The sequence below is a fragment of the Oncorhynchus mykiss genome, chromosome 26 (genome assembly GCF_013265735.2).
Source record: "Oncorhynchus mykiss isolate Arlee chromosome 26, USDA_OmykA_1.1, whole genome shotgun sequence".
NCBI lineage: Eukaryota > Metazoa > Chordata > Actinopteri > Salmoniformes > Salmonidae > Oncorhynchus > Oncorhynchus mykiss.
The window spans coordinates 44,197,989-44,224,551 of NC_048590.1; the positions used below are offsets into that span (position 1 = coordinate 44,197,989).

General features: G+C 45.0%; 1 protein-coding gene across 1 annotated transcript in view; it reads right to left on the minus strand.

The window, feature by feature from the left end:
* Positions 1-481: 481 nt before the first annotated feature.
* The window catches only part of LOC110506889 (alpha/beta hydrolase domain-containing protein 17C), a 33,022-nt gene continuing 6,940 nt past the window's right edge, over positions 482-26,563 (minus strand). The window contains exons 2-3 of the mRNA XM_036963463.1: positions 11,649-11,828; positions 482-3,745 (exon numbers count right to left, since the gene is read on the minus strand). Coding sequence (XP_036819358.1) covers positions 3,526-3,745; positions 11,649-11,828 — 400 coding nt within the window. The 3' untranslated portion in view covers positions 482-3,525. The remainder of the gene's footprint in view (positions 3,746-11,648; positions 11,829-26,563) is intronic.

Genomic DNA, 26,563 nt, shown 5'->3' on the forward strand with positions numbered 1-26,563 from the left:
TGATATACTGGAACTATAATAAAGCTAGTAACTGGCTATAAAGCTTACTATCCCAGGCTACTATGGAGGCGATTATTCAACAAGAGTTTAGTAAACTGAGCTAGTCGCCTCTAAAAACACCTTCCTAATATAAAGTTGCCCCATAAGTGTCTAATTGAGTTGAGATCTGGTGACAGACACACACAGCCTTTAAGACCCCTCTTTCAAAGGCACAGATCTCTTCTAGCCATGGTAGACAAAATAATAATCAACTGGGCATTATTATACATGACCCTAAGCATGATGGGATGTTAATTGCTTAATTAACTCAGGAACCACACCTGTGTAGAAGCAACTTCTTTCAAAATACCCCTCATTTACTCAAGTGTAAAATAAAGGTACAAATAAATGCTCCTTCATGGATGCTAGAACATTGACAGGAACATCAGCACAGTAGAAGACTGAGATAATACGTTTAAAAACAATAGAACAGACAAGTATATGTAATTCCATGCATTCTTTATTCCATTAAGCATTAAAACATCCACTGTGTTGCCTGAAAGCAACACAGCCAACATGAATGACAATCTGTAGCACAGCACATTTAAGGCTTCTTCTTTGTCAGTTTAACACTAAGAAACCTCTGTACCCACTAGTTTTTTTATGCATTAGATTTGCATACTGTGACTCCAGTGTTAAACTCAAGTAGGCTAGAATAGCCCTTAAATCAATGTTTTATATTATGTATAGAGGATATATAGATACATTACATATGGTTCTGACAAACCAGCATTAGAGTGTAAATCTATCAACATTTACTGGAAAATAACATAGTAAAAATGTCAGTATCAAAACAATAAATGGGACTAAAGCAGTTTTTCGTTCTTTAAAAAGACGAGCAGTAAAAACTAGATGTTAAGTTAAAGGGCTCGTTGTGTCAAAACATAGGCCCCTTAGTAAGTTATGACGAGAAAACACTAGAATCTTTTATTCGTCACACAAAAACCCAACCACGACCGCAAAATACAGCCATCACCTCACAGCAATACACTGTCAGTCAAAACATTAATCACAAGTTGCTACGCACATATCCTTCACTTATACCCCCTCCTTCCAAAAGGACACTCCTTGAGCAGTGTAGTGTTTCTGTGTTTATTATTATTTTACAGCTGAGAACATTAGCAGAAGACTTCCAACCCAGTCATTCCTCTGTCTTCTTCTCTCTACACTCAAAATGTCCTTTATGAAAAGTTGTTTGCATGCAGTGTTTCTTCCAAAACGTAGTCTTGGTGACACTTGCAGAGTTCTTTGGAGTGAAACGAGATGGGGAGCAGGGAAGGGGTCTGTTGGGGGGAATCCCCCCTTTACCCCCAGACAAAAAGGGATACAGCCAGAATCTGCAAATGGTGGTGAGATGGCTCAAAAATCTCTCATCTACATGTGAAGACTCATTGAGATTGCATTAGGTGAAGTACCTTTTTGATCAGTATTACCCCAAAACATCTTTTCACAGTGATTGAGAAGATTCCTCCAACCGAACCCATAGCAGCAGTCAGTCCCCCTGCAGACCATGAGACTCCCCAACTCAAGTCGACAGGAATTTTAGGGTGAAATGTCCACAGACTTAAGGCTTTATTTGAAGATTTGAAATGAAAGGAACAGCTACATACTGACAAACAGCAACCCAAAGCATTTACGTTAAACACAATCTTAATTCTGAACAAACAAAATGGCTTCGCGGAAAACTTCTGAACAAAAACATCTACACTGGTGCTGAATCCCAAATCAACTCCTACGCCCAAGACATACCTCCAGATCTGAAATGAATGGATAGGTCTTAGCAATATGGTAAAACATCCTCCGAACAGCAAGACATGAATACTGCTTCAAATCGGCTCCTTTCAGATCTACACGGGTGTCTAGAGACAGTACTGGCTAGGGGCTGATCAGGTGTGTCTAGAGACAGTACTGGCTAGGGGCTGATCAGGTGTGTCTAGAGACAGTACTGGCTAGGGGCTGATCAGGTGTGTCTAGAGACAGTACTGGCTAGGGGCTGATCAGGTGTGTCTAGAGACAGTACTGGCTAGGGGCTGATCAGGTGTGTCTAGAGACAGTACTGGCTAGGGGCTGATCAGGTGTGTCTAGAGACAGTACTGGCTAGGGGCTGATCAGGTGTGTCTAGAGACAGTACTGGCTAGGGGCTGATCAGGTGTGTCTAGAGACAGTACTGGCTAGGGGCTGATCAGGTGTGTCTAGAGACAGTACTGGCTAGGGGCTGATCAGGTGTGTCTAGAGACAGTACTGGCTAGGGGCTGATCAGGTGTGTCTAGAGACAGTACTGGCTAGGGGCTGATCAGGTGTGTCTAGAGACAGTACTGGCTAGGGGCTGATCAGGTGTGTCTAGAGACAGTACTGGCTAGGGGCTGATCAGGTGTGTCTAGAGACAGTACTGGCTAGGGGCTGATCAGGTGTGTCTAGAGACAGTACTGGCTAGGGGCTGATCAGGTGTGTCTAGAGACAGTACTGGCTAGGGGTTGATCAGGTGTGTGTAGAGACAGTATTGGCTAGGGGCTGATCAGGTGTGTCTAGAGACAGTACTGGCTAGGGGCTGATTTGGTTCATTACAGTACATTGTAGGTATGTTTTTATTTGATACATGGTGTCCCTCAAGTGTTATCATTAGGGTCAGGTGGTGTCCCTCACTGGAAAACCCCAGTTGAGGAAAAACACCTGACGTCCAGTTAACAAGAGCATTGTTACAGGAGGTGAGACACCCAGGGGTGAGCTGGGTAATGACGTTTTTCAACCACACGCATCTCTCACACGGTCACACACTGCCTTGAAAACAAGATGGGAATGAGATTCTGTGTAGTGAAACACATGGAATGTCAATAAGATAACAAAGAACATACATCAGAACATACAGTATGATTACCTGAACTTATCTGCACAATAAAAGTGCATTCGTTTCAATTCACCCTGAATGGAAAAAAAATAAAATAATATTTAACAAACACAAACAAGCAAGAACATCAATCATGTATCTGAGGTGCAAAACAGATTGTTCTTCATCAGGTAGAAAAGAATACAAAGTCAATCAATCATGAGCATAAAAGAGAGCGAAACAGATGAAATAGGGAGAACAAGATCGCAGAGGGAATTTATCACATCCCCACCGGCAGAGAGGGAGAGCGAGAAGGAGAATCAAATCCAGATCCAGATTGAAGAGCAAGTGCAAATACTGAGCGGGCCCTAGCTCCTTGGCAAAGAGACCTGGGACCTGTCCACATATGAGCGCCGGGGATGCCTTGGCCTGGCTCAGCTCAGCCTGACCTGGTTAAGCCCTGGGGGAAGCATCTCAACACTTCCTCCCCTCCTCTCCAACATCTGCACCGATAAACAATACAAACCAACATGGTGGATTTCAGGTATCAAATTTCCACCAATCCACTTCTCTCTGCACAGATCAAGGAAAGAAAAAAGGAAGCCATTTTAGACTTGATACGCAGCCCCCCTCTAGGTTTTACTGGAGGAGGCCAAGGGAGATCAGGATGTGGGCAGCTCGATGGAGATGAACTGCTTGAGCCGCTCCAAGTACTGGGCGTAGAGCTCGATGTCGTTGTGCCCGGCGCCCTCCACCCACAGGGGCTCCACGGCACGCGGGCAGCGCTCGTACATTGCCAGGCCGTGCGAGAAGTCGATCACCTCATCCTCCGTGCCGTGGATCACCAGCACCGGCGACGCCACCTTGGACACCTTGTCGATGCTGGGGAGAGAGAAGGGGTTACAGTTTATCAATGCTTTAACAAAGCCAGAGCCCACGCAGCAGAGAGAAAGACAGAACAGGGAGAGAAAACAGAGAGAGAACAGGGAGAGAACAGGGAGGAAAGGGAGAGAAAGAGGAAAGGGAGAGAACAGGGAGAGAACAGGGAGAAAAGGGAGAGAAAGAGGAAAGGGAGAGAGAGAAAAGGGAGAGAGTGGGGAAGACAAACACATTAAGACAAATGGACCTCCTTGGGGGCATTAGTAGTTGTATCCATCTGTCTTGTAGCGGTGCAGTAACAGCAGGGGTGGAGAGACCGACTCCACACAGCACGCTGCCAAACCATTAACTACATATCATACAGAGGGGGTGTGCGCACCTTATTTGCACTACATATGATATATACACATATGATATAGAGATATAATATCAAATTGATCAGAAATACAGTTTAGACAAAGCACTTTCTTATGAAACTCGTCAGTCTATTCGTGTTCTGAGAAATGAAGGCTATTCCATGCAAGAAATTTCCAAGAAACTGAACATCTCGTACAACGCTGTGTACTACCCCCTTCACAAAATAGTGCAAACGGGCTCTAACCAGAATAGAAAGAGGAGTAGGAGGCCCAGGTGCACAACTGAGCAAGAGGACAAGTACATTAGTGTCTAGTTTGAGAAACAGACGCCTCAAGTCCTCAACTGGCAGCTTCATTAAATAGTACCTGCAAAACACCAGTCTCAACGTCAACAGTAAAGAGGCGACTCCAGGATGCTGGCCTTCTAAGCAGAGTTGCAAAGAAAAAGCCAACACTCTGTCCAGTGTTTGTTTGCCCATCTTAATCTTTTCTTTTTATTGGCCAGTCTGAGATATGGCTTTTTCTTTGCAACTCTGCCTAGAAGGCCAGCATCCCAGAGTTGTTTCTTCAACGTTGACGTTGAGACTGGTGTTTGCGGGTACTATTCATTGAAGCTGCCAGTGAATCACACTTCACCATCTGGCAGTCTGATGGACAAATCCGGGTTTGGCGGATGCCAGGAGAATGTTACAAGCCCGAATACATAGTGCAAACTAATGTTTGGTGGAGGATAAATATTGATCTGGGGCTGTTTTTCATGGTTCGGGCCCCTTAGTTCCAGTGAAGGGAAATCTTAACACTACAGCATACAATGACATTCTAGAAGATTCTGTGCTTCCAGCTTTGTGGCAAAAGTTTGGGAAGGCCCTTTCCTGTTTCAGCATGACTGCGAGCCAGGCCTAATCGCCCAACATCAGCGCCTGACCTCACTAATGCTCGTGTCTGAATGGAAGCATGTCCCTGCAGCAATGTTCCAATATCTAGTGAACAGCCTTCCTAGAAGAGTGGTGTTAGAGCAGAAAAGGGGAGACCAACTCCATATTAATGCCCATGATTTTAGAATGAGATGTTTGACAAGCAGCTGTCCACATACTTCTTGGTATTAATGTATGCATGTACACACACACACAGAAAATGAGGTTGGAATGATAGTAACATTGCGGGTAATGCCCTTGTAGTGTAAGAGCTGGAGTTCTGACCTGACTGGTGAATTTGTTTAAATACCAATAGGAGACTTCCAAACCTCTTTCCCCAATTACAGGTACTTTTCCCCTCCCTTAAACACACTGACTGAAGCAAAATTCTTGCTTCAGAAATTGTTCTTTGCTATGCTATTATTGACAATTTGAATTGAAAACAAATCACAGCAAGGTACTTACTTAATTGTTACCCAGAAATGATGTGATGTCTGCATTGTAGCTTTAAAGCAGGATCCTCACATTCCAGGTGGAATAAGACTATAATCTCAAAGGGTTCAGAGACTAACAACAAAAGCACACACAGGCATGCATATTGCCATTTACCTGTCCCTTTAAGGGGGTAGAGGACCTAAACCATGCCAGGATATTGCAGCCCACACCATACAGTGGCTTGTGAACGTTTTCACCCCCCTTTGGCATTTTTCCTATTTTGTTGCTTTACAACCTGGAATTAAAATAGATTTTCAGGAGTTTGTATCATTTGATTTACACAACATGCCTACCATTTTGAAGATGCTAAATATTTTATATTGTGAAACAAGAAATAAGACACAAAAAAATGAAAACTTGAGCGCGCATAACTATGCACCACTCCAAAGTCAATACTTTGTAGAGCCACCTTTTGCAGTAATTACAGCAGCAAGTATCTTGTGGTATGTCTCTATAAGCTTGGCACATCTAGCCACTGGGATTTTCACCCATTCTTCAAGGCAAAACTGCTCCAGCTCCTTCAAGTTGGATGGGTTCCGCAATCTTTAAGTCATACCACAGATTCTCAATTGGATTGAGGTCTGGGCTTTGACTAGGCCTTTCCAAGACATTTAAATGCTTCCATTTAAACCACTCGAGTGTTGCTTTAGTAGTATGCTTAGGGTAATTGTCCTGCTGGAAGGTGAACCTCTGAAATGGGTTTCCTTCAAGGATTTCCCTGTATTTAGCGCCATCCATCATTCCTTCAATTCTGACCAATTTCCCAGTCCCTGCCGATGAAAGACATCCCCACAGCATGATGCTGCCACCACCATGTTTCACTGTGGGGATGGTATTCTCGGGGTGAGGAGGGTGTTCTCGGGGTGAGGAGAGGTGTTGGGTTTGCGTCAGACATAGCTTTTTCCTTGATGGCCAAAAAGCTCAATTTTAGTCTCATCTGACCAGAGTACCACCTTCCATATGTTTGGGGAGTCTCCCACACGCCTTTTGGGGAACACCAAAAGTGTTTGTTTATTTTTTTCTGGCCACTCTTCTGTAAAGTCCAGCTCTGTGGAGCTTTGCAGCTCCTTCAGGGTTATCTTTGGTCTTTTTGTTGCCTCTCTGATTAATGCCCTCCTTGCCTGGTCCGTGAGGTTTGGTGGGTGTCCCTCTCTTGGCAGGTTTGTTATGGTGCCATATTATTTACATTTTTTAATAATGGAATTAATGGTGCTTCGTGGGATGTTCAAAGTCTCGGATATTTTTTTATAACCCAACCCTGAACTTTGTCCCTGACCTGTTTGGAGAGCTCCTTGGTCTTCATGGTGCCACTTGCTTGGTGGTGCCCATTGCTTAGTGGTGTTGCAGACTCAGGGGCCTTTCAGAACAGGTGTATATATATACACACTGAGATCATGTGACACTTAAAGTCCACCTGTGTGCAATCTATTTAATTAATTATGCCACTTATGAAGGTAATTGGTTGCACCAGGGGGCTTCAGAGAAAAGGAGGTGAATACATATGCACGCACCACTTTTCATCATTTTTTTGAAATCGTATTTTTTAATTTCACTACACCAATTTGGATGATTTTGTGTATGTCCATTACATGAAATCCAAATAGAAATCAATTTCAATTACAGTGTAGAAAAGGCCCATAGAGTTGGTGGAAGAATCTTTTAATTCAAGGCCACTTGCTCAGCTGGGCCAGGAGTGCTTTAATTAGGTCAGGTGGAAATATCCCACAGATCTCAACTCCATAAAAGGAGGAAATCGCCATCGCCCATCTCGCTGCTTTCTCTTCCTTAACTCAGTCTAATCCAGAAGTTCTGTGCGTCCATGAATCCACGTTAAGTCCACCGACTCTGTTACCTTTCATCTGAACTATCTGTTGCGATCAGGAGAGTGGGCCATTCAGTTATTGTTTATAGTTATTAACGCGGAGTGCGGCTTGGAGCGCACGCTTCAAACCTATGAGAATGCTGTTCATTGACTACAGCTCGGCATTCAACACCATAGTACCCTCCAAGCTCGTCATCAAGCTCGAGACCCTGGGTCTCGACCCCGCCCTGTGCAACTGGGTACTGGACTTCCTGACGGGCCGCCCCCAGGTGGTGAGGGTAGGCAACAACATCTCCTCCCCGCTGATCCTCAACACTGGGGCCCCACAAGGGTGCGTTCTGAGCCCTCTCCTGTACTCCCTGTTCACCCACGACTGCGTGGCCACGCACGCCTCCAACTCAATCATCAAGTTTGCGGACGACACGACAGTGGTAGGCTTGATTACCAACAACGACGAGACGGCCTACAGAGAGGAGGTGAGGGCCCTCGGAGTGTGGTGTCAGGAAAATAACCTCACACTCAACGTCAACAAAACTAAGGAGATGATTGTGGACTTCAGGAAACAGCAGAGGGAACACCCCCCTATCCACATCGATGGAACAGTAGTGGAGAGGGTAGCAAGTTTTAAGTTCCTCGGCATACACATCACAGACAAACTGAATTGGTCCACTCACACAGACAGCATTGTGAAGAAGGCGCAGCAGCGCCTCTTCAACCTCAGGAGGCTGAAGAAATTTGGCTTGTCACCAAAAGCACTCACAAACTTCTACAGATGCACAATCGAGAGCATCCTGGCGGGCTGTATCACCGCCTGGTACGGCAACTGCTCCGCCCTCAACCGTAAGGCTCAACCGGGGGCAACCGGGGGCAAACTACCTGCCCTCCAGGACACCTACACCACCCGATGTCACAGGAAGGCCATAAAGATCATCAAGGACATCAACCACCCGAGCCACTGCCTGTTCACCCCGCTATCATCCAGAAGGCGAGGTCAGTACAGGTGCATCAAAGCTGGGACCGAGAGACTGAAAAACAGCTTCTATCTGAAGGCCATCAGACTGTTAAACAGCCACCACTAACATTGAGTGGCTGCTGCCAACACACTGACACTGACTCAACTCCAGCCACTTTAATAATGGGAATTGATGGGAAATGATGTAAATATATCACTAGCCACTTTAAACAATGCTACCTTATATAATGTTACTTACCCTACATTATTCATCTCATATGCATACTGTACTCTATATCATCGACTGTATCCTTATGTAATACATGTATCACTAGCCACTTTAACTATGCCACTTTGTTTACATACTCATCTCATATGTATATACTGCACTCGATACCATCTACTGTATCTTGCCTATGCTGCTCTGTACCATCACTCATTCATATATCCTTATGTACATATTCTTTATCCCCTTACACTGTGTACAAGACAGTAGTTTTGGAATTGTTAGTTAGATTACTTGTTGGTTATTACTGCATTGTCGGAACTAGAAGCACAAGCATTTCGCTACACTCGCATTAACATCTGCTAACCATGTGTATGTGACAAATAAAATTTGATTTGATTTGTGTAATGTGAATGGTCAATGATCACGGCCCTACGGATCATCACAGGCCAATTATGCCATCGATATATGCTTAATATGTAATGAAATTACATGTACACACGAAGACACTTGAAAGGGTGAAATATGAAACGTCATTGTTTGCTGAACTGATCGATTCTGATATCAAACTAATGGGGATTATAGATTGATCACTGTATTCTTCTTCTCATGATTATGATAAATAGTTACGAGCATAAATGACTCAAGGATGATTCCTATTGACTTCTTAATGAACTGGATTGTTGAATTCCCTAATTATGTTAATAATGAATGATTGTTATGACTTGATCTTTGTGATTATGAGTTTGATTGGATACATGTTATTCTGTTTCCTTTGTGATGCAGCACAGACTACTCAGTAAATATACCACTTTATGGTTAAAGGAATTCCTGCCTCAGTCTCATCCATTCCTCTGTCACCTGACACGTTCACCTGTTCACCTTCACTGTCAGTCATCCTACTTGTCCAGCTACCCACACAGATTCCACGAAGCTTTCATACAGGTTGTAATGCAACAAAATAGGAAAAATGCCAAGGGGGATGAATACTTCTGCAAGGCACTCTAACAGAGACCCTCTAAGGGGATGAGAGGTCCTAAACCATGCCAGGATAATGCACTGCATATCATAAGAGAGACCCTATAAGGGGATGATGTGAGGTCCTAAACAATGCCAGGATATTGCACTCCACACCATAACAGAGACCCTATAAGGGGATGATGAGAGGTCCTAAACCATGCCAGGATAATGCACTGCACATCATAACAGAGACCCTATAAGGGGATGAGAGGTCCTAAACCATGCCAGGATAATGCACTCCACACCATAACAGAAACCCTGTAAGGGGATGATGAGAGGTCCTAAACCATGCCAGGATAATGCACTCCACACCATAACAGAGAACACAGAACCCTCATTTACTCAAGTGTTTCCGTTATTTTGGCAGTTACCTGTAGGCCTCTATAGCAGTCCTCTACAGCAGTACCAGCTTAGGAGAGCCACTTGCAGATTCAACTTCTGCTCGCTCCCCCTCCCCCCCCCTTCTCCTCCTCCTCTTCTGCCCGCTGTCCCACAGATCTCATGGCTGATAACAGTTTGATGCCATTGTTCCACAGGAGTCAGGGCTGAGGGTTATTAACAGTTTGATGCTATCTGTTCCTCCCACCTGCACCAAATGTACAGTATTTCTCATCCTAATAGCTTGTTCTCCATCTGATAACCAAGACTTATTTTCTAGTTTTCCGACCCTTTACAATAAAGCAGCACAGGAAGTAGCTGCTCATGGAATATGACTAGGGGACACAATACAAACCCTATGGATAATACAGGCATCTGATAGAGGCCAGCCAGAGACCGAGACCTGGGAGCCCTATTTTTCACTAGGTCTGTGAGCCCAGCCGCCAACCTTTCATAGCTAGCTAGCATGGCAAGCTACTACCTACCTACGGCTGCACCTTAACCTCATGAAACTCTGGGGGCAGTATTTCAATTTTGGATGAAAAACGTTCCCGTTTTAAACAAGATATTTTGTCACGAAAAGATGCTCGACTATGCATATAATTGACAGCTTTGGAAAGAAAACACTCTGACGTTTCCAAAACTGCAAAGATATTGTCTGTGAGTGCCACAGAACTAATGCAACAGGCGAAACCAAGATTACATTTCATACAGGAAGTGAGCCAGATTTTTGAGGCGCTGTGTACCAATGTCTCCTTATATGGCTGTGAATGCGCAAGGAGAGAGCCTACACTTTGTCGTTTCCCCAAGGTGTTTGCAGCATTGTGACGTATTTGTAGGCATATCATTGGAAAATTGACCATAAGAGACTACATTTACCAGGTGTCCGCTGGGTGTCCTCCGTCGAAACTATTGCGCAATCTCCAGGTGCGCACATTTTTTCCACTTTGAACAGAGGAGAAACCAAACTGCCAGGAGTGACTTATCATCAAATAGATTTGTGAAAAACACCTTGAGGATTGATTCTAAACAACGTTTGCCATGTTTCTGTCGATATTATGGAGTTAATTTGGAAAAAAGTTTGCTGTTGTTATGACTGAATTTTCGGGTTTTTTTCTCAGCCAAACGTGAAGAACAAAACGGAGCGATTTGTCCTACACAAATAATATTTTTGGAAAAACTGAACATTTGCTATCTAACAGAGTCTCCTCATTGAAAACATCTGAAGTTCTTCAAAGGTAAATGATTTTATTTGAATGCTTTTCTTGTTTTTGTGAAAATGTTGCATGCTGAATGCCAGGGATAATCCTATGCTAGGCTATCAATACCGTTACACAAATGCTTGTTTAGCTATGGTTCAAAAGCATAATTTGAAAATCTGAGATGACAGTGTTGTTAACAAAAGGCTAAGCTTGAGAGCTAATATATTTATTTTATTTCATTTGCGATTTTCATGAATAGTTAACGTTGCGTTATGGTAATGAGCTTGAGGCTATAAATAGGATCCCGGATCCGGGTTTGCTCGTCGCAACAGGTTAACATTCCCTCAGCACCCTGCAGGAGAGAGATAACACTACCTACCCAAAATCCAAATCAGGGCTTTGCCACATGGCTGTATATCAACTGTCATTCAGTCAAAGACAACAGGCCAGGAAAGCTAACACATCCAACATCCCTCTGTCCCTAGACTCCATCTATTTCCGCCGACCCACTATCTCACCATCTCACCCCATAATAACCCACCTGGGGAAGGCGTCGAAGCAGTAGGTCTTGCGCGTGTCAGGGAAGGCCACTCGCAGGCCGGACATAAGAGGTGAGTGCAGGATGACGGCGGCACACTCGTAGCGCGCCGCCAAATCCACCGTGGGTACCGTGCCGATGCTCTGACCGTACAGGATGATGTTCTCTGGGGTCACTCCATACCTGGATAGGAAGGAGGTTAGGACACAGAGAGAGAGAGAGAGAGAGAAGATGGGGGGGATAGACAAACCGATAGTTGTGGACAAGGAGATGAAGGAAAGTGGGTGAAAAAAAAGGAAAGAAACAAAATAAGGTTAATAGATCAGACCCAGATTACTACCATCGTCATCCTCCTAGGAGATATCTGACCCAGATTATTACCATCGTCATCCTCCTAGGAGATATCTGACCCAGATTACTACCATCGTCATCCTCCTAGGAGATATCTGACCCAGACTACCACCGTCGTCCTCCTCCTAGGAGATATCTGACCCAGACTACCACCGTCGCCCTCCTCCTAGGAGATATCTGACCCAGATGACTACCATCGTCATCCTCCTAGGAGATATCTGACCCAGATTATTACCATCGTCATCCTCCTAGGAGATATCTGACCCAGATTACTACCATCGTCATCATATCTGACCCAGATTAATACCATCGTCATCCTCCTAGGAGATATCTGACCCAGACTACTACCGTCATCATCCTCCTAGGAGATATCTGACCCAGACTACCACCGTCGTCATCCTCCTAGGAGATATCTGACCCAGACTACCACCGTCGTCATCCTCCTAGGAGATATCTGACCCAGACTACCACCGTCGTCATCCTCCTAGGAGATATCTGACCCAGACTACCACCGTCGTCATCCTCCTAGGAGATATCTGACCCAGACTGCCACCGTCGTCATCCTCCTAGGAGATATCTGACCCAGATTACCACCATCGTCATCCTCCTAGGAGATATCTGACCCAGATGACTACCATCGTCATCCTCCTAGGAGATATCTGACCCAGATTACTACCATCGTCATCCTCCTAGGAGATATCTGACCCAGACTACCACCGTCGTCATCCTCCTAAGAGATATCTGACCCAGACTACCACCGTCGTCATCCTCCTAGGAGATATCTGACCCAGACTACCACCGTCGTCATCCTCCTAGGAGATATCTGACCCAGACTACCACCGTCGTCATCCTCCTAGGAGATATCTGACCCAGACTACCACCGTCATCATCCTCCTAGGAGATATCTGACCCAGACTACCACCGTCGTCATCCTCCTAGGAGATATCTGACCCAGACTACCACCGTTGTCATCCTCCTAGGAGATATCTGACCCAGACTACCACCATCATCATCCTCCTCTGAGATATCTGACCCAGACTACATCACTGTACAACAAGGAGACGATACCTCCCATCTAACATCACTGCACAACAAGGAGACGATACCTCCCATCTAACATTACTGTACCACGAGACGACAGCTCCTCCCATCTAACATCACTGTACAACAAGGAGACGATACCTCCCCCATCTAACATCACTGCACAACAAGGAGACGATACCTCCCATCTAACATTACTGTACCACGAGACGATAGCTCCTCCCATCTAACATCACTGTACAACAAGGAGACGATACCTCCTCCTATCTAACATCACTGCACAACAAGGAGACGATACCTCCTCCTATCTAACATCACTGCACAACAAGGAGACGATACCTCCTCCTATCTAACATCACTGTACAACAAGGAGACGATACCTCCTCCTAACATCACTGCACAAGAAGGAGACAATATCTCCTATCTAACCCAACATGACATCACTGTACAACACGACATAACAGAAAGTTTACAATGTAATACGTAAACAATGCAATATAATAATACATGCCATTTAGCAGAGGCTTTTAGCCCGACGCGACTTAGTCATGCTGGCATACATTTTATGTATGGATGGTTCCAGGAATTGCATCCTCTATCTTGCAGTAACAAGCACCAGGCTCTGCCAATTGAGCTACAGAGGATGTCATGAAATAAGCTTCTAGAGACTGTAATTCTTATTTACCAAACACTGATATACTTAACCCTTATAAAATCCGACTGACATTAAACATCTACTCTTATCAGCACATCAGTTAGAGTTGAGATGAGTTTACACAGTGAAAGGAGAGCTGTGTAGTTAAATCCAGACTTGTGTACAGAGCTATACTTATATATACACTATGTAGCTAAGCTACGTTGCTATATAGCTTAGTCTCTAGGCTCGTAGTGAGAGGCAGCAGGCCGAATAGGGGAGGATCATGTCACTTTAAAGCCTGGCTGCCAGTGCTGCGGCCGGGGCAGCTGTCTGCCGGGGCAGCTGTCTGCCGGGCACACTGACACACACACTTCAGGCATCAGTTCTGCCCTATAAAAACTAAAGCCAGAGCATTGAGATAAAAATAAGGGATGGATGGGTGGAGGACAGAGGTAGCGAGAGGACAGCCCTACATTTCATTCTCCCACTCCTCCTCCTCCACTCTTGGCAGGCTTTCCCATGGCGAGAGCAAACCTCAGGGAACCCGATCTTCGGGGTGCTGTGTGTCAGGTATGCGGTGAAGTCTGCCCGACAAAATGGAAACATATTTGATACGTGACCTAAAGGCTGGGCCTCAAAGGTTTCGAAAGGCTAGTCCCCTTTGATGGCGAAAGTTGCAGAGGAGACAAAACAGCTGCGCACCCCGTGTGTGTGTGTGTGTGTGCGTGCAAAGGCAGGCGAGGCAGAGAGGAAGGGAGTGCTGTACAACGTGTTCGCTGAGACTGCCCTCAACATCACGTTCTGCTTTGTTTGGCCTTTTAGAATGAACTCTGAGAACTCCAAGAAAGTGTGGAATGCATGGGGGTGAATCAAAGGCTTACACAACTCACCACAAGCTAAGATGTAACACGCAACACGCGGTACAGTTAGGCATGGCTAAATATGTGGAAGGTGAGCAGGTGCATGTAAATTTACCCATGAAATTACGCTGTAGACTTAGGCCCAGCTAAGGAGGCGGAGGGTTGAAGGAGGTGTGCGATTGGGTGTGTGTGTGTTTGAGGGTGTGCGCCAGGGTTTCCGTTAGCCAGAAAATGCTGGCTTTTGGACCCAACAAAATTAATGAAAAGCCGATAAAGTCAGCCAAAAAGTTGCAGGCCCAATGCCTAATGCTTTTTATTAATTGATAGAAATGCCAGTCGACATGCTCTAACTTCAAAGGCAAATAAACTGCATGGGTTAATGAATCCTCAGGCTGCTGGGAAATTCATGTGTGTTTCTATTTTCACTCACGCAAAAGATGTGAGGTTCCCATCAGGGACCAGCTAAGTACACCCAGACTGGGCAACATTTGCCCAGATTAGAGATCGACAGATTCAATCAAATTTATTTTATATAGCCCTTCGTACATCAGCTGATATCTCAAAGTGCTGTACAGAAACCCAGCCTAAAACCCCAAACAGCAAGCAATGCAGGTGAAGAAGCACGGTGGCTAGGAAAAACTCCCTAGAAAGGCCAAAACCTAGGAAGAAACCTAGAGAGGAACCAGATTCATTGGAATGGCCGATTATTTAGGGCCGATTTCAAGTTTTCATAACAATCGGAGATCTATATTTTTGGACACTTTTTTTTTTACACCTTTATTTAACCAGGCAAGTCAGTTAAGAACACATTCTTATTTTCAATGATGGCCTAGAACGGTGGGTTAACTGCCTCGTTCAGGGGCAGAACGACAGATTTTCACCTTGTCAGCCCGCAATCTTGCAACCTTACAGTTAACTAGTCCAACTCTATAACCACCTGCCTCTCGTTGCACTCCACGAGGAGACTGCCTGTTACGCAAATGCAGTAAGCCAAGGTAAGTTGCTAGCTAGCATTAAACTTACCTTATAAAAAACGATCAATCATAATCACTAGTTAACTACACATGGTTGATGATATTACTAGTTTATCTAGCGTGTCCTGCATTGCATAGAATCTTACTGAGCATACAAGTATTTGACTGAGCGGTGATAGGCAGCAGCAGGCTCGTAAGCATTCATTCAAAAGCTCTTCGTTGTGCGCCAAGCATTGCGCTGTTTATGACTTCAAGCCTATCAACTCCCGAGATGAGGCTGGTGTAACCAAAGTGAAATGGCTAGCTAGTTAGCGGGGTGCGCGATAATAGCGTTTCAAACGTCACTCGCTCTGAGACTTGGAGTGGTTATTCCCCTTGCTCTGCATGGGTAACACTGCTTCGAAGGTGGCTGTTGTCGTTGTGTTCCTGGTTCGAGCCCAGGGAGGAGCGAGGAGAGGGACGGAAGCTATACTGTTACACTGGCAATACTAAAGTGCCTATAAGAACATCCAATAGTCAAAGGTTAATGAAATACAAATGGTATAGAGGGAAATAGTCCTATAACTACAACCTAAAACTTCTTACCTGGGAATATTGAATACTCATGTTAAAAGGAACCACCAGCTTTAATGTTCTGATGTTCTGAGCAAGGAACTTAAACGTTAGCTTTCTTACATGGCACATATTGCACTTTTACTTTCTTCTCCAACACTTTGTTTTGCATTATTTAAACCAAATTGAACATGTATCATTTATTTGAGGCTAAATTGATTTTATTGATGTATTATATGAAGTTAAAATAAGTATTCATTCAGTATTGTTGTAATTGTCATTATTACAAAAAATAAAAAAAAATGTATATATATTTTTTAAATTGGCCGATTAATCGGTATCAGCTTTTTTGGTCCTCCAATAATTGGTATCGGCGTTGAAAAATCATAATTCATTGGTCGACCTCTAGCCCAGATTCTGTTGATTATGCCCGTTTCACTGAGCCCGAGAGGGGATTCTTTCTCCAAAACAGAGTAAAGATGGCTTCCAGATCGCTCCTTCTCGAAGACACAGTAACGAGGCTGATGGCTTCCAGATCGCTCCTTCTCGAAGACACAGTAACGAGGCCGATGGCTTCCAGATTGCTCCTTCTCGAAGACACAGTAACGAGGCCGATGGCTTCCAGATCGCTCCTGCTCGAAGACACAGTAACGAGGCCGATGGCTTCCAGATCGCTCCTGCTCGAAGACACAGTAACGAGGCCGATGGCTTCCAGATCGCTCCTTCTCGAAGAGACAGTAACGAGGCCGATGGCTTCCAGATCGCTCCTTCTCGAAGACACAGTAACGAGGCCGATGGCTTCCAGATCGCTCCTTCTCGAAGACACAGTAACGAGGCCGATGGCTTCCAGATCGCTCCTTCTCGAAGACACAGTAACGAGGCCGATGGCTTCCAGATCGCTCCTTCTCGAAGACACAGTAACGAGGCCGATGGCTTCCAGATCGCTCCTGCTCGAAGACACAGTAACGAGGCCGATGGCTTCCAGATCGCTCCTTCTCGAAGACACAGTAACGAGGTCGATGGCTTCCAGATCGCTCCTTCTCGAAGACACAGTAACGAGGTCGATGGCTTCCAGATCGCTCCTGCTCGAAGACACAGTAACGAGGCCGATGGCTTCCAGATCGCTCCTTCTCGAAGACACAGTAACGAGGCCGATGGCTTCCAGATCGCTCCTTCTCGAAGACACAGTAACGAGACCGATGGCTTCCAGATCGCTCCTTCTCGAAGAGACAGTAACGAGGCCGATGGCTTCCAGATCGCTCCTTCTCGAAGAGACAGTAACGAGGCCGATGGCTTCCAGATCGCTCCTTCTCGAAGAGACAGTAACGAGGCCGATGGCTTCCAGATTGCTCCTTCTCGAAGAGACAGTAACGAGGCTGATGCACATTAAGCTGCTCCAAGGAGTTGGACAGTTTGGACTTCCAACAGCAGCGGCTCACTTTGAGCAGGAAAAGGTCCGCTGCAAATGCAAGAAAATTAGAGGCAAATTGTGTTATTCAGGCCTGGTCCCAGCAGTTCTGATGCTGCCCTAGACCAGACCAACATATGCCGGCCGTGTCATGTATAGTATAAAGATTTGTGTTGGATTGATATAGTAGAGTCATGTGGATCATGTGTAATTGGTGCATTTCAGATGAGCTTATTCAGTAGCACTTTGAAACTAAACATTGTGGCCATCTATTCACAATTCCAATGTTGCAATCACTAGGCAGCCAACTGCCTACAGTAGGAAACTGAGCCGGTATCAATAAGATACCTATATTACAGGACACGAGTCACGGCCCCACGATCGTTCAAATTACCATGTGTGTGTGTTTGAGAGAGGCAGCTAGAGAGAGCAAGAAGGTGAGTGAGGAAAATAGTGTAACCAAGAAATTAACACAGAAACAGAGGAGTGAGTGAACAACATGCCCCTCTCTTTTCAGCCGGTCAGCCAAGAGAGCTTTACTAACAAGATTCCGAGCCAAATCTAACTGTTCCATCCAGGAGGAAAAGCTGATGGTTTTGGCCTTAGAGGCAAGCTGCAGTAGCTACAAAAAATTTGACTTATAAATTAATAGTATGGACCAACTGATTCTTAAAGAATATAATGTAGAAATGCCTCAGGCGCTTAGTTCAACTGTCCTACCCCATCAGAACCCAAAATAAGCTTTACTCCAATGTTTGTAAACAAAGTAAATGTAAAAACAAAAAACTGTATAACCTTAAAACATGGTTAAAACTATTATTTTAATATCATGGATGGTCAGTCCTTGCATCCATAGCGCCGTCTATTAATTTGAGAGTGGTTCCATTTCCCTATCCCTCAGCTTTTTAGCAAACGCTTTGTTATCGTTTCGACTGCTGATTGACGCTTTAAGTTTGATGCAGGCATTTATTAACCAGGGATGTTAAAAGGATGAGACAAGTTCACTTCCCTTTTAATTTCCCCTGCTAAGGCATCACAGGCTGGACATCTTTGTTTGCAGACACAGCTGTTATTGTAGTCCCAAAGGCTCAGTTCTCCCAGTTCTGGAGAAAGCAACAAGGTGTACAGGATTTTAGTTCCAGCTCAGTATTAACATACCATATCAGACGCCATTCTAACACCAATGTAGTGAATATTCAAGCCTAGTTGAATGAGGTATATTAGAAACGGGTCGGAAGAAAATAAAAAAATGCCTGGAAACAAACCTTGTGGGTCTCCAACATGAGGAATAATGACCCCTGACCTGAGTAAAGGTCAGGCATTGAGATAAACAGGTCAAAAAGTCAGAGAGACACCAAGTTGTGATTTCAGATGTGGAATTTAAAAAGACATCCACTGCCAAAGTATCACTGGAAAAAGGGCTGTTCGCTAGAGAGAGAAAAATGGACAGGAAATGGAATTGCGTTTAAACTGGACAAAAACAAGAACATTCTCTTATTCCATGCTAATCAGGGAATTGATCATAACCCAGCGCTTGGAGAAGCAGTGACATGTGGAGTGAGGGAAAATAAAGTGTTCCGTGAAAACACTTGTCCAAACACCAGAGGCACTTAATGGAAGGAAAGCTACAGAGAGAGAACTACTAGAGAGGAAGAAAGATATTCAAAAGAGGAGTCAAGCCCAGTGCAGATGCCATGTTTCCATAAACAAATATCCATTGGTGAGATTCAATGGAAAAATGGGGCTAGAACGACAGGGCAACCTTGACGTCCAGGCCAGCACTGAATCGACCTCAAGAAAGTCCACTACATAACAAACCAACAAACTGTAGCCCAATATATAGGCTAGGTTTGCATTCCCCCGTACACATCAATCATACTGTTTACCATAAATGGTGAGAGAGAAAGAGTTAGGCTGAGAGAGAGCAGAGCAAGAATGAAAGCAGTTGTACTGGGAAACCTTGTCAAGTCAAGAAATTGCAAAGTGCTCGCTCAAAAAGTCCTTACATTGTGGGCTGCTGAATCCTTAGAACAGTAGACTTATCATCATAGCATGCCAAATATACAGACTTGAAATCAACCTTCTTAACCTTGAAGTCAAAAAGCCAGCACCGAGTTGAACTCGAGCATTCACTAGAACCAGAAGAAGAGTTAACAGGTAGCAGAAATAATGAAAGCAAGCCCTAAGTGCCTTGGACATTAACTAAAAGAGTGTTTTGAGCCGCGAGAGAAGGGTGTTAGCAAGATAAAGCGCCTTATATACAGTAGTCTTAGTTTTGCGAAACGGCTCATGGGAGCCAAAACAAACATTTCCAGATGTTTTCAGGCAGAAACTTCCCTCCGGTTGCCAGTCTTTACAGTTTACCCTGAAAACACCCCAGCTCTGAGGTGAATTAAATCCTCAGACTGGACTTGAAACATCACAAAACCAAACTTGTTGTGGAAATACGACTGCAAATACCAGCTCACCCATACTAGTGAATTTCTTTGTTGTTTTCTATCACAATAAATCATATGTTTAATTGGAAGAATAGTTTATTAGAAAAGGTTGGAGTTGAGCACTTTTGTTTGAAGAGAGGATCTTATTGGTTGTTATTCAGAGCATCCTGCCTAAGAATTTAGCAAATTCCAGCCGTGCATCTCAAGTAGTTTCCTCTCGTTTTCTCGTCTCCTTGCCTTCATTTGTACTCATGCGAATTCCAAGTAGACACTATCAACAATAGTACCATCAACCTTCAAATTGTCAGATGAAGGAGAAGACGAGGAGAGGAAGCCACTTTAAACCATGATGCAGCCTACAGTATGTGCAAATGTGTTCAGAGAACATTTCCAAGGATGTAAGCTCCGTGGAGAGGACAAAGGGGCAAGGGCCTCGGGTATTCGTCGGTACAGACAATTTAATTTGAACTTCTGATGACATTTAGCGAGACCTAGCCTTGGCATTCTACAAGCCCATTCGCCATTCTCAATGCATTAATAATGAATGTGAGATTTTACTTTTTTAATTTCCTACCATTTTGTCCTTTCCTGTATATTGGCTGTTTTTGTTTTCTTTGTGTTGTCGTAAATGAGTTTTTATTTGATTCTTTTCACTAGTTATTCCCTGTTTCTAGCCACGTTTCAGCCTATTGCCCTGTGTTTCCATCTAGCTATTCATCTTATGCACCAATTGTCATTCATTGTCCCCATGTCTTATTTAAGACTAATAATAATAATATTACCAGGTTATCACATGCTGGGTTAAAGATGCTCATTAACAACTGTTAAACAGCATGAGTAGTATTCTCTTAGGAGGACAGAGGAGGTTCACAACTGGTCAGGTCATATGTCCATGGATGCCTGAGGCACTGAGGTGGACAGCCTGAGGAGAGGTGAGAGAATAGGAGAGATGTCCATCAGTGGGAGGCACAGGAGTGTGAGGTCTTTACTCAGGTCATGATTCAAACGATTCACTGGAAAACAGCCTGGCAGAGACCACCTAGACAGATCTGACAACTGGTCACAGGCTGTGGAGAGTGCACAGAAATGAGGCACAAAGGCCCATCAACATCTAGGCTCAAACCATACGCAACTGGTCAACTCCACCCCCGTGGGGAAATGGGGGTTGCGTTGAAACTGACACTCCACCCCCGTGGGGCAGAAGGGTGCTGCGTTGAAACTGATACTCCACCCCCGTGGGGCGGAAGGGTACTGCGTTGAAACTGATACTCCACCCCCCGTGGGGCGGAAGGGTGCTGCGTTGAAACTGATACTCCACCCCGTGGGGCAGAAGGGTGCTGCGTTGAAACTGATACTCCACCCCCCGTGGGGCAGAAGGGTGCTGCGTTGAAACTGATACTTCACCCCCCGTGGGGCGGAAGGGTGCTGCGTTGAAACTGATACTCCACCCCCCGTGGGGCGGAAGGGTGCTGCGTTGAAACTGATACTCCACCCCCCGTGGGGCGGAAGGGTGCTGCGTTGAAACTGACACTCCACCCCCGTGGGGCAGAAGGGTGCTGTGTTGAAACTGATACTCCACCCCCGTGGGGCGGAAGGGTACTGCGTTGAAACTGATACTCCACCCCCCGTGGGGCAGAAGGGTGCTGCGTTGAAACTGATACTTCACCCCCCGTGGGGCGGAAGGGTGCTGCGTTGAAACTGATACTCCACCCCCCCGTGGGGCGGAAGGGTGCTGCGTTGAAACTGATACTCCACCCCCCGTGGGGCGGAAGGGTGCTGCGTTGAAACTGATACTCCACCGCCGTGGGGGGGAAGGGTGCTGGTTGACACTGATACTCCACCGCCGTGGGGCGGAAGGGTGCTGGTTGAAACTGATACTCCACCGCCGTGGGGCGGAAGGGTGCTGCGTTGAAACTGATACTCCACCCCCGTGGGGTGGAAGGGTGCTGCGTAGAAACTGATACTCCACCCCCGTGGGGTGGAAGGGTGCTGCATGGTATAGAGGATTTCAGAGTTTCGTCTTTTCAAAGGATATCTTTAAGCTAGCCTGGAGTTTTCCCATGTCAGGTCACATGGTCTAATAGCCTACAGCCTACTAATACTAATAGCCTACAGCATTACCATCAACTGTAACCCAGCCTCTCTTTAGCTTGGCCTGTACTCTACTGTCCAGACTAGAATCTGCTTCTCCCACAGAGCACCAGCCATAGCTATGAGGCTAGCCAGACCAGACCACAGTAGGAAGGGAACAGGGAAGAGACAGGATGAGCATCCTGAGGGAGCATCCTGGTGCTTCACCCACATTGTAACCATTTGGCCTGTTGACCCTATTTGCCTGAAAACAAAAAGGGGCATGGTGTTAAGCCTTAATGCTTGTAGAAAAGGAGCATTAAAAAAGCACATCCCCTCTGGAGGATGGAACAACTGGTGTAGGGCTATGCTCTGTCTAGTCCTTAGTCCCTGGAGCACTAAGAGACCATGATGCACCCCTGAGGGATTCTGAGAAGACACTGCCAACATGACAGTGAGTGTTTGATTTTGTCCCAAATCCCCATAACATGTCGACAGCTGTGGGGGATTAGAAACTGGGCACAACTTACATTCCAGACCCCTTTTCTAAATAGTTTTCAATTATTTTGCCGTAATGACTTAATCCCATCGTGGATATGGTTCAATGTTCACATGCTTTATGGGTGGGGAAAAGGGTCAAATTAATTCAGCGGGATTGATAAAGCTAAGCCTCCCACCAATGAATAATTTAGTGCAATGTTATTAGCTGCACGTAAACAGACGTGCAGCATGGGGCTAAGCCTAAATGATGGGGCTGTGTGAGAATACACTAGCTTGTTTATTTATGTGCATGTTAAGAAAGAAGGAGGGTTCCTCCACAAAACCAGTTGTGACCCTAGAGCTGGTGTAGAGAAGATGTGCATGGCCAGGTGAAGTTGTGACTAGAGCTGGTGTAGAGAAGACATGACTCTAGAGCTGGTGTAGAGAAGATGTGACTCTAGAGCTGCTGTAGAGAAGATGTGCATGGCCAGGTGAAGTTGTGACTAGAGCTGGTGTAGAGCAGATGTGCATGGCCAGGTGAAGTTGTGACTAGAGCTGGTGTAGAGAAGATGTGCATGGCCAGGTGAGGTTGTGACTAGAGCTGGTGTAGAGAAGATGTGCATGGCCAGGTGAAGTTGTGACTAGACCTGGTGTAGAGAAGACATGACTCTAGAGCTGGTGTAGAGAAGATGTGCATGGCCAGGTGAGGTTGTGACTAGAGCTGGTGTAGAGAAGATGTGCATGGCCAGGTGAGGTTGTGACTAGAGCTGGTGTAGAGAAGATGTGCATGGCCAGGTGAGGTTGTGACTCTAGAGCTGGTGTAGAGAAGATGTGCATGGCCAGGTGAGGTTGTGACTAGAGCTGGTGTAGAGAAGATGTGCATGGCCAGGTGAGGTTGTGACTCTAGAGCTGGTGTAGAGAAGATGTGTATGGCCAGGTGAAGTTGTGACTAGAGCTGGTGTAGAGAAGATGTGCATGGCCAGGTGAAGTTGTGACTAGAGCTGGTGTAGAGAAGATGTGCATGGCCAGGTGAGGTTGTGACTAGAGCTGGTGTAGAGAAGATGTGCATGGCCAGGTGAGGTTGTGACTCTAGAGCTGGTGTAGAGAAGATGTGCATGGCAACAATAACATGGCACGACCATCTCGGAAACGTTGAGCAGGCAAGGAGACAAACCTATCTGGAATGAAATGCAGCCGGTGTGTTACTAGGCAGGGTATGGCATCCACAGGACTTTATATTACTGTACCCGAGGGCAGATTAATGCAGAGGGTGACCTCATTTATAAAGCAGCTCCTGTGGTAATCCGGACAAACATATCACACCTGCCTGCAGAGCATTACCAAGGCCAGGGAGGTTGAGGTAGCCCATCTTGTGCTAGCTAGGTAGACCAGTCTAAATCAGAAGGCGTATATTAGTTTACAAGTCTGAAATGGCACCTCATTTCCTATAGTGCACTCCTTTGGGCAGAGCGCCAAGTGACCCAGGCCAACACAAAACTAGTGTACTTGCTCAGGGTTTCCCAAACTCTGTCCTGCCCCCCCAGGGGCCCGTTTTGGGTTTTGCCCTACCACTATACAGCTGAATCAAATAATCAAAGCTTGATGACTTGGTACTTTCTTATCAGTACTTTTAATGCACTGAGTAACCTGCATGTTCAGCTGGCAAAACCCTATGTATTCATGTTCAGAAGGCCTACATAAAGTTGGATTTGAATTGATTCTACAGGTAGGGTATTATAACAGACCAACTCATTTCTGGAAGCTTGGGGATATTGTGCCTGGCCCTTCCCTAGCATTCAACCATCTCCTCTAAATGGGGCAGTAATCTCGTCTCAGGGCATGGGGGAAACCACACTTCATCTATGCCGGGGCACGCCTCTACTCCCGCCAGCGTTACCCCGGCAACAGTGAGGGATGGCAGAGAAAGACAAGTAGTAATAAAAGAATGAAACCAATAAAGGAGGGTTTTTCTGCTTTCTTTTCATTGTCCTCTGATAGCAATGCCATTCGAGGAATCTGTCCCTTAACGTTGTGACTGCCCTTAGCGGTGTTGAAAACAGTATAATGCACGAGGACGGAGGCCTGCACATGCCTATTCAAACAACTGACATGACATGAATATGAATGTAGCTTGGAGAGAATATCCCGGTGAGCGATGCAAGGTGAGCAGCATCAGTCTCGTCTCACAACACAATGGCGACCTGTCATTCAGGGCTTGCCGGTTGTTTTGGCAATACGTGTCACATACAGTGGGGCAAAAAAGTATTTAGTTAGCCACCAATTGTGCAAGTTCTCCCACTTAAAAAGATGAGGCCTGTAATTTTCATCATTGGTACACTTCAATTATGACAGACAAAATGAGAAGAAAAAAACCCAGAGAAAATCACATTGTAGGATTATTAATGAATTTATTTGCAAATTATGGTGGAAATATTTGGTCACCTACAAACAAGCAAGATTTCTGGCTCTCACAGACCTGTAACTTCTTTAAGAGGCTCCTCTGTCCTCCACTCGTTACCTGTATTAATGGCACCTGTTTGAACGTATCAGTATAAAAGACACCTGTCCACAACCTCAAACAGTCACACTCCAAACTCCACTATGAATGAATAATAGTGTTGTTTGACGTGACAAGGAATGAAAAGGCCATGGAGGCGTTCATAGAATTAGGAATTACAATACTAATAGATTCTCAATGGAGGCGTTCATAGAATTAGGAATTACAATACTAATAGATTCTCAATGGAGGCGTTCATAGAATTAGGAATTACAATACTAATAGATTCTCAATGGAGGCGTTCATAGAATTAGGAATTACAATACTAATAGATTCTCAATGGAGGCGTTCATAGAATTAGGAATTACAATACTAATAGATTCTCAATGGAGGCGTTCATAGAATTAGGAATTACAATACTAATAGATTCTCAATGGAGGCGTTATTGCGACAAGGTAGGAACCAAATTGTTGGTCAGTGTTTCCCAGGAGAGTGGGACCCTATAATCTTTGGTTACATTAAAATGTTATCTTACTTCATGTAGTTAACATATTCATGCTTTGCCTATTCCCCTCTGATTTATGCCAACACCAGTACAGGTATCAGGCTGTATTAGCTAGCTACGTTTTCGCTGACTCAGTACATTTCATCTAACTAGAAATTAGCGGCTAACAATTTATTGTAGCCACAACTTGCTAAGCAAAGACAAACTGTTTGCAGACAGTAAGATATACAAACTAGGTGTCATTATAAAGTACATTTGTGGATTTATATTAAGAAGCGAAGTGGAAAGCAGCATCATTGTCATCAACATATTGTTGCATCTGTGCATTGATCATGCAGACTGAAGAGTGAACAGTCAGCAAATGATCTCATGGTCGATCAACAACTGCACTCCTTGAGTGACAGGACGCGGGGTTGGTGAGAGGGAGCGAGACGACTCAAGTAGTGGAGTAAACTAGAAAAACTAAGTGGCGTATCACATTTAACAAACCAAACACTGAAATACCGTTATAGAAAGTAAAGTAAATACCCAAACCGGTCCGTGCATCAATAGCGGTATACCGTCCAGCCCTAGTATATTGGTCTCATTATGTAGGCTAACCTAGGCCTAGCCTATATAATAGTGCCAACTAACTGCATGGCATACTTCAAGGCAGGGTTTCCGAACTACACCTTTTGGTTTTTCCCCCTAACACGACACAGCTGATTCGAATAGTCAAAGCTTGATGAGTTGGTTATTTGAATCAGCTGTGTAGTGCAGGGGCAAGAACCAAAACGTGCACCCTGCTTCAAGGGATAGGCCTACTTCACCACCCACCCCTGTATAAAAGAATGAGATTCCTTCACGTATACCTAAAAAACAGTCTCAAGTCAAACAGTGGAAAAGATGGGCACCATTTAATGAAATGGAATAATATGATGCCACTGACAATCTTTCCAATTCAAATGGGACTGACGCCTGCGGATCTCTCTGAACACATATAGTGGGATCGACACAACAGCCCCCTTTAAGTCTAAAACCTGCAGACAGACTGATATTTTGGTTAACAATCCCTTTAAATCAACGGCATCCGAGGGATGTGAAGTCAGTGAGTTACAGGCAGGGT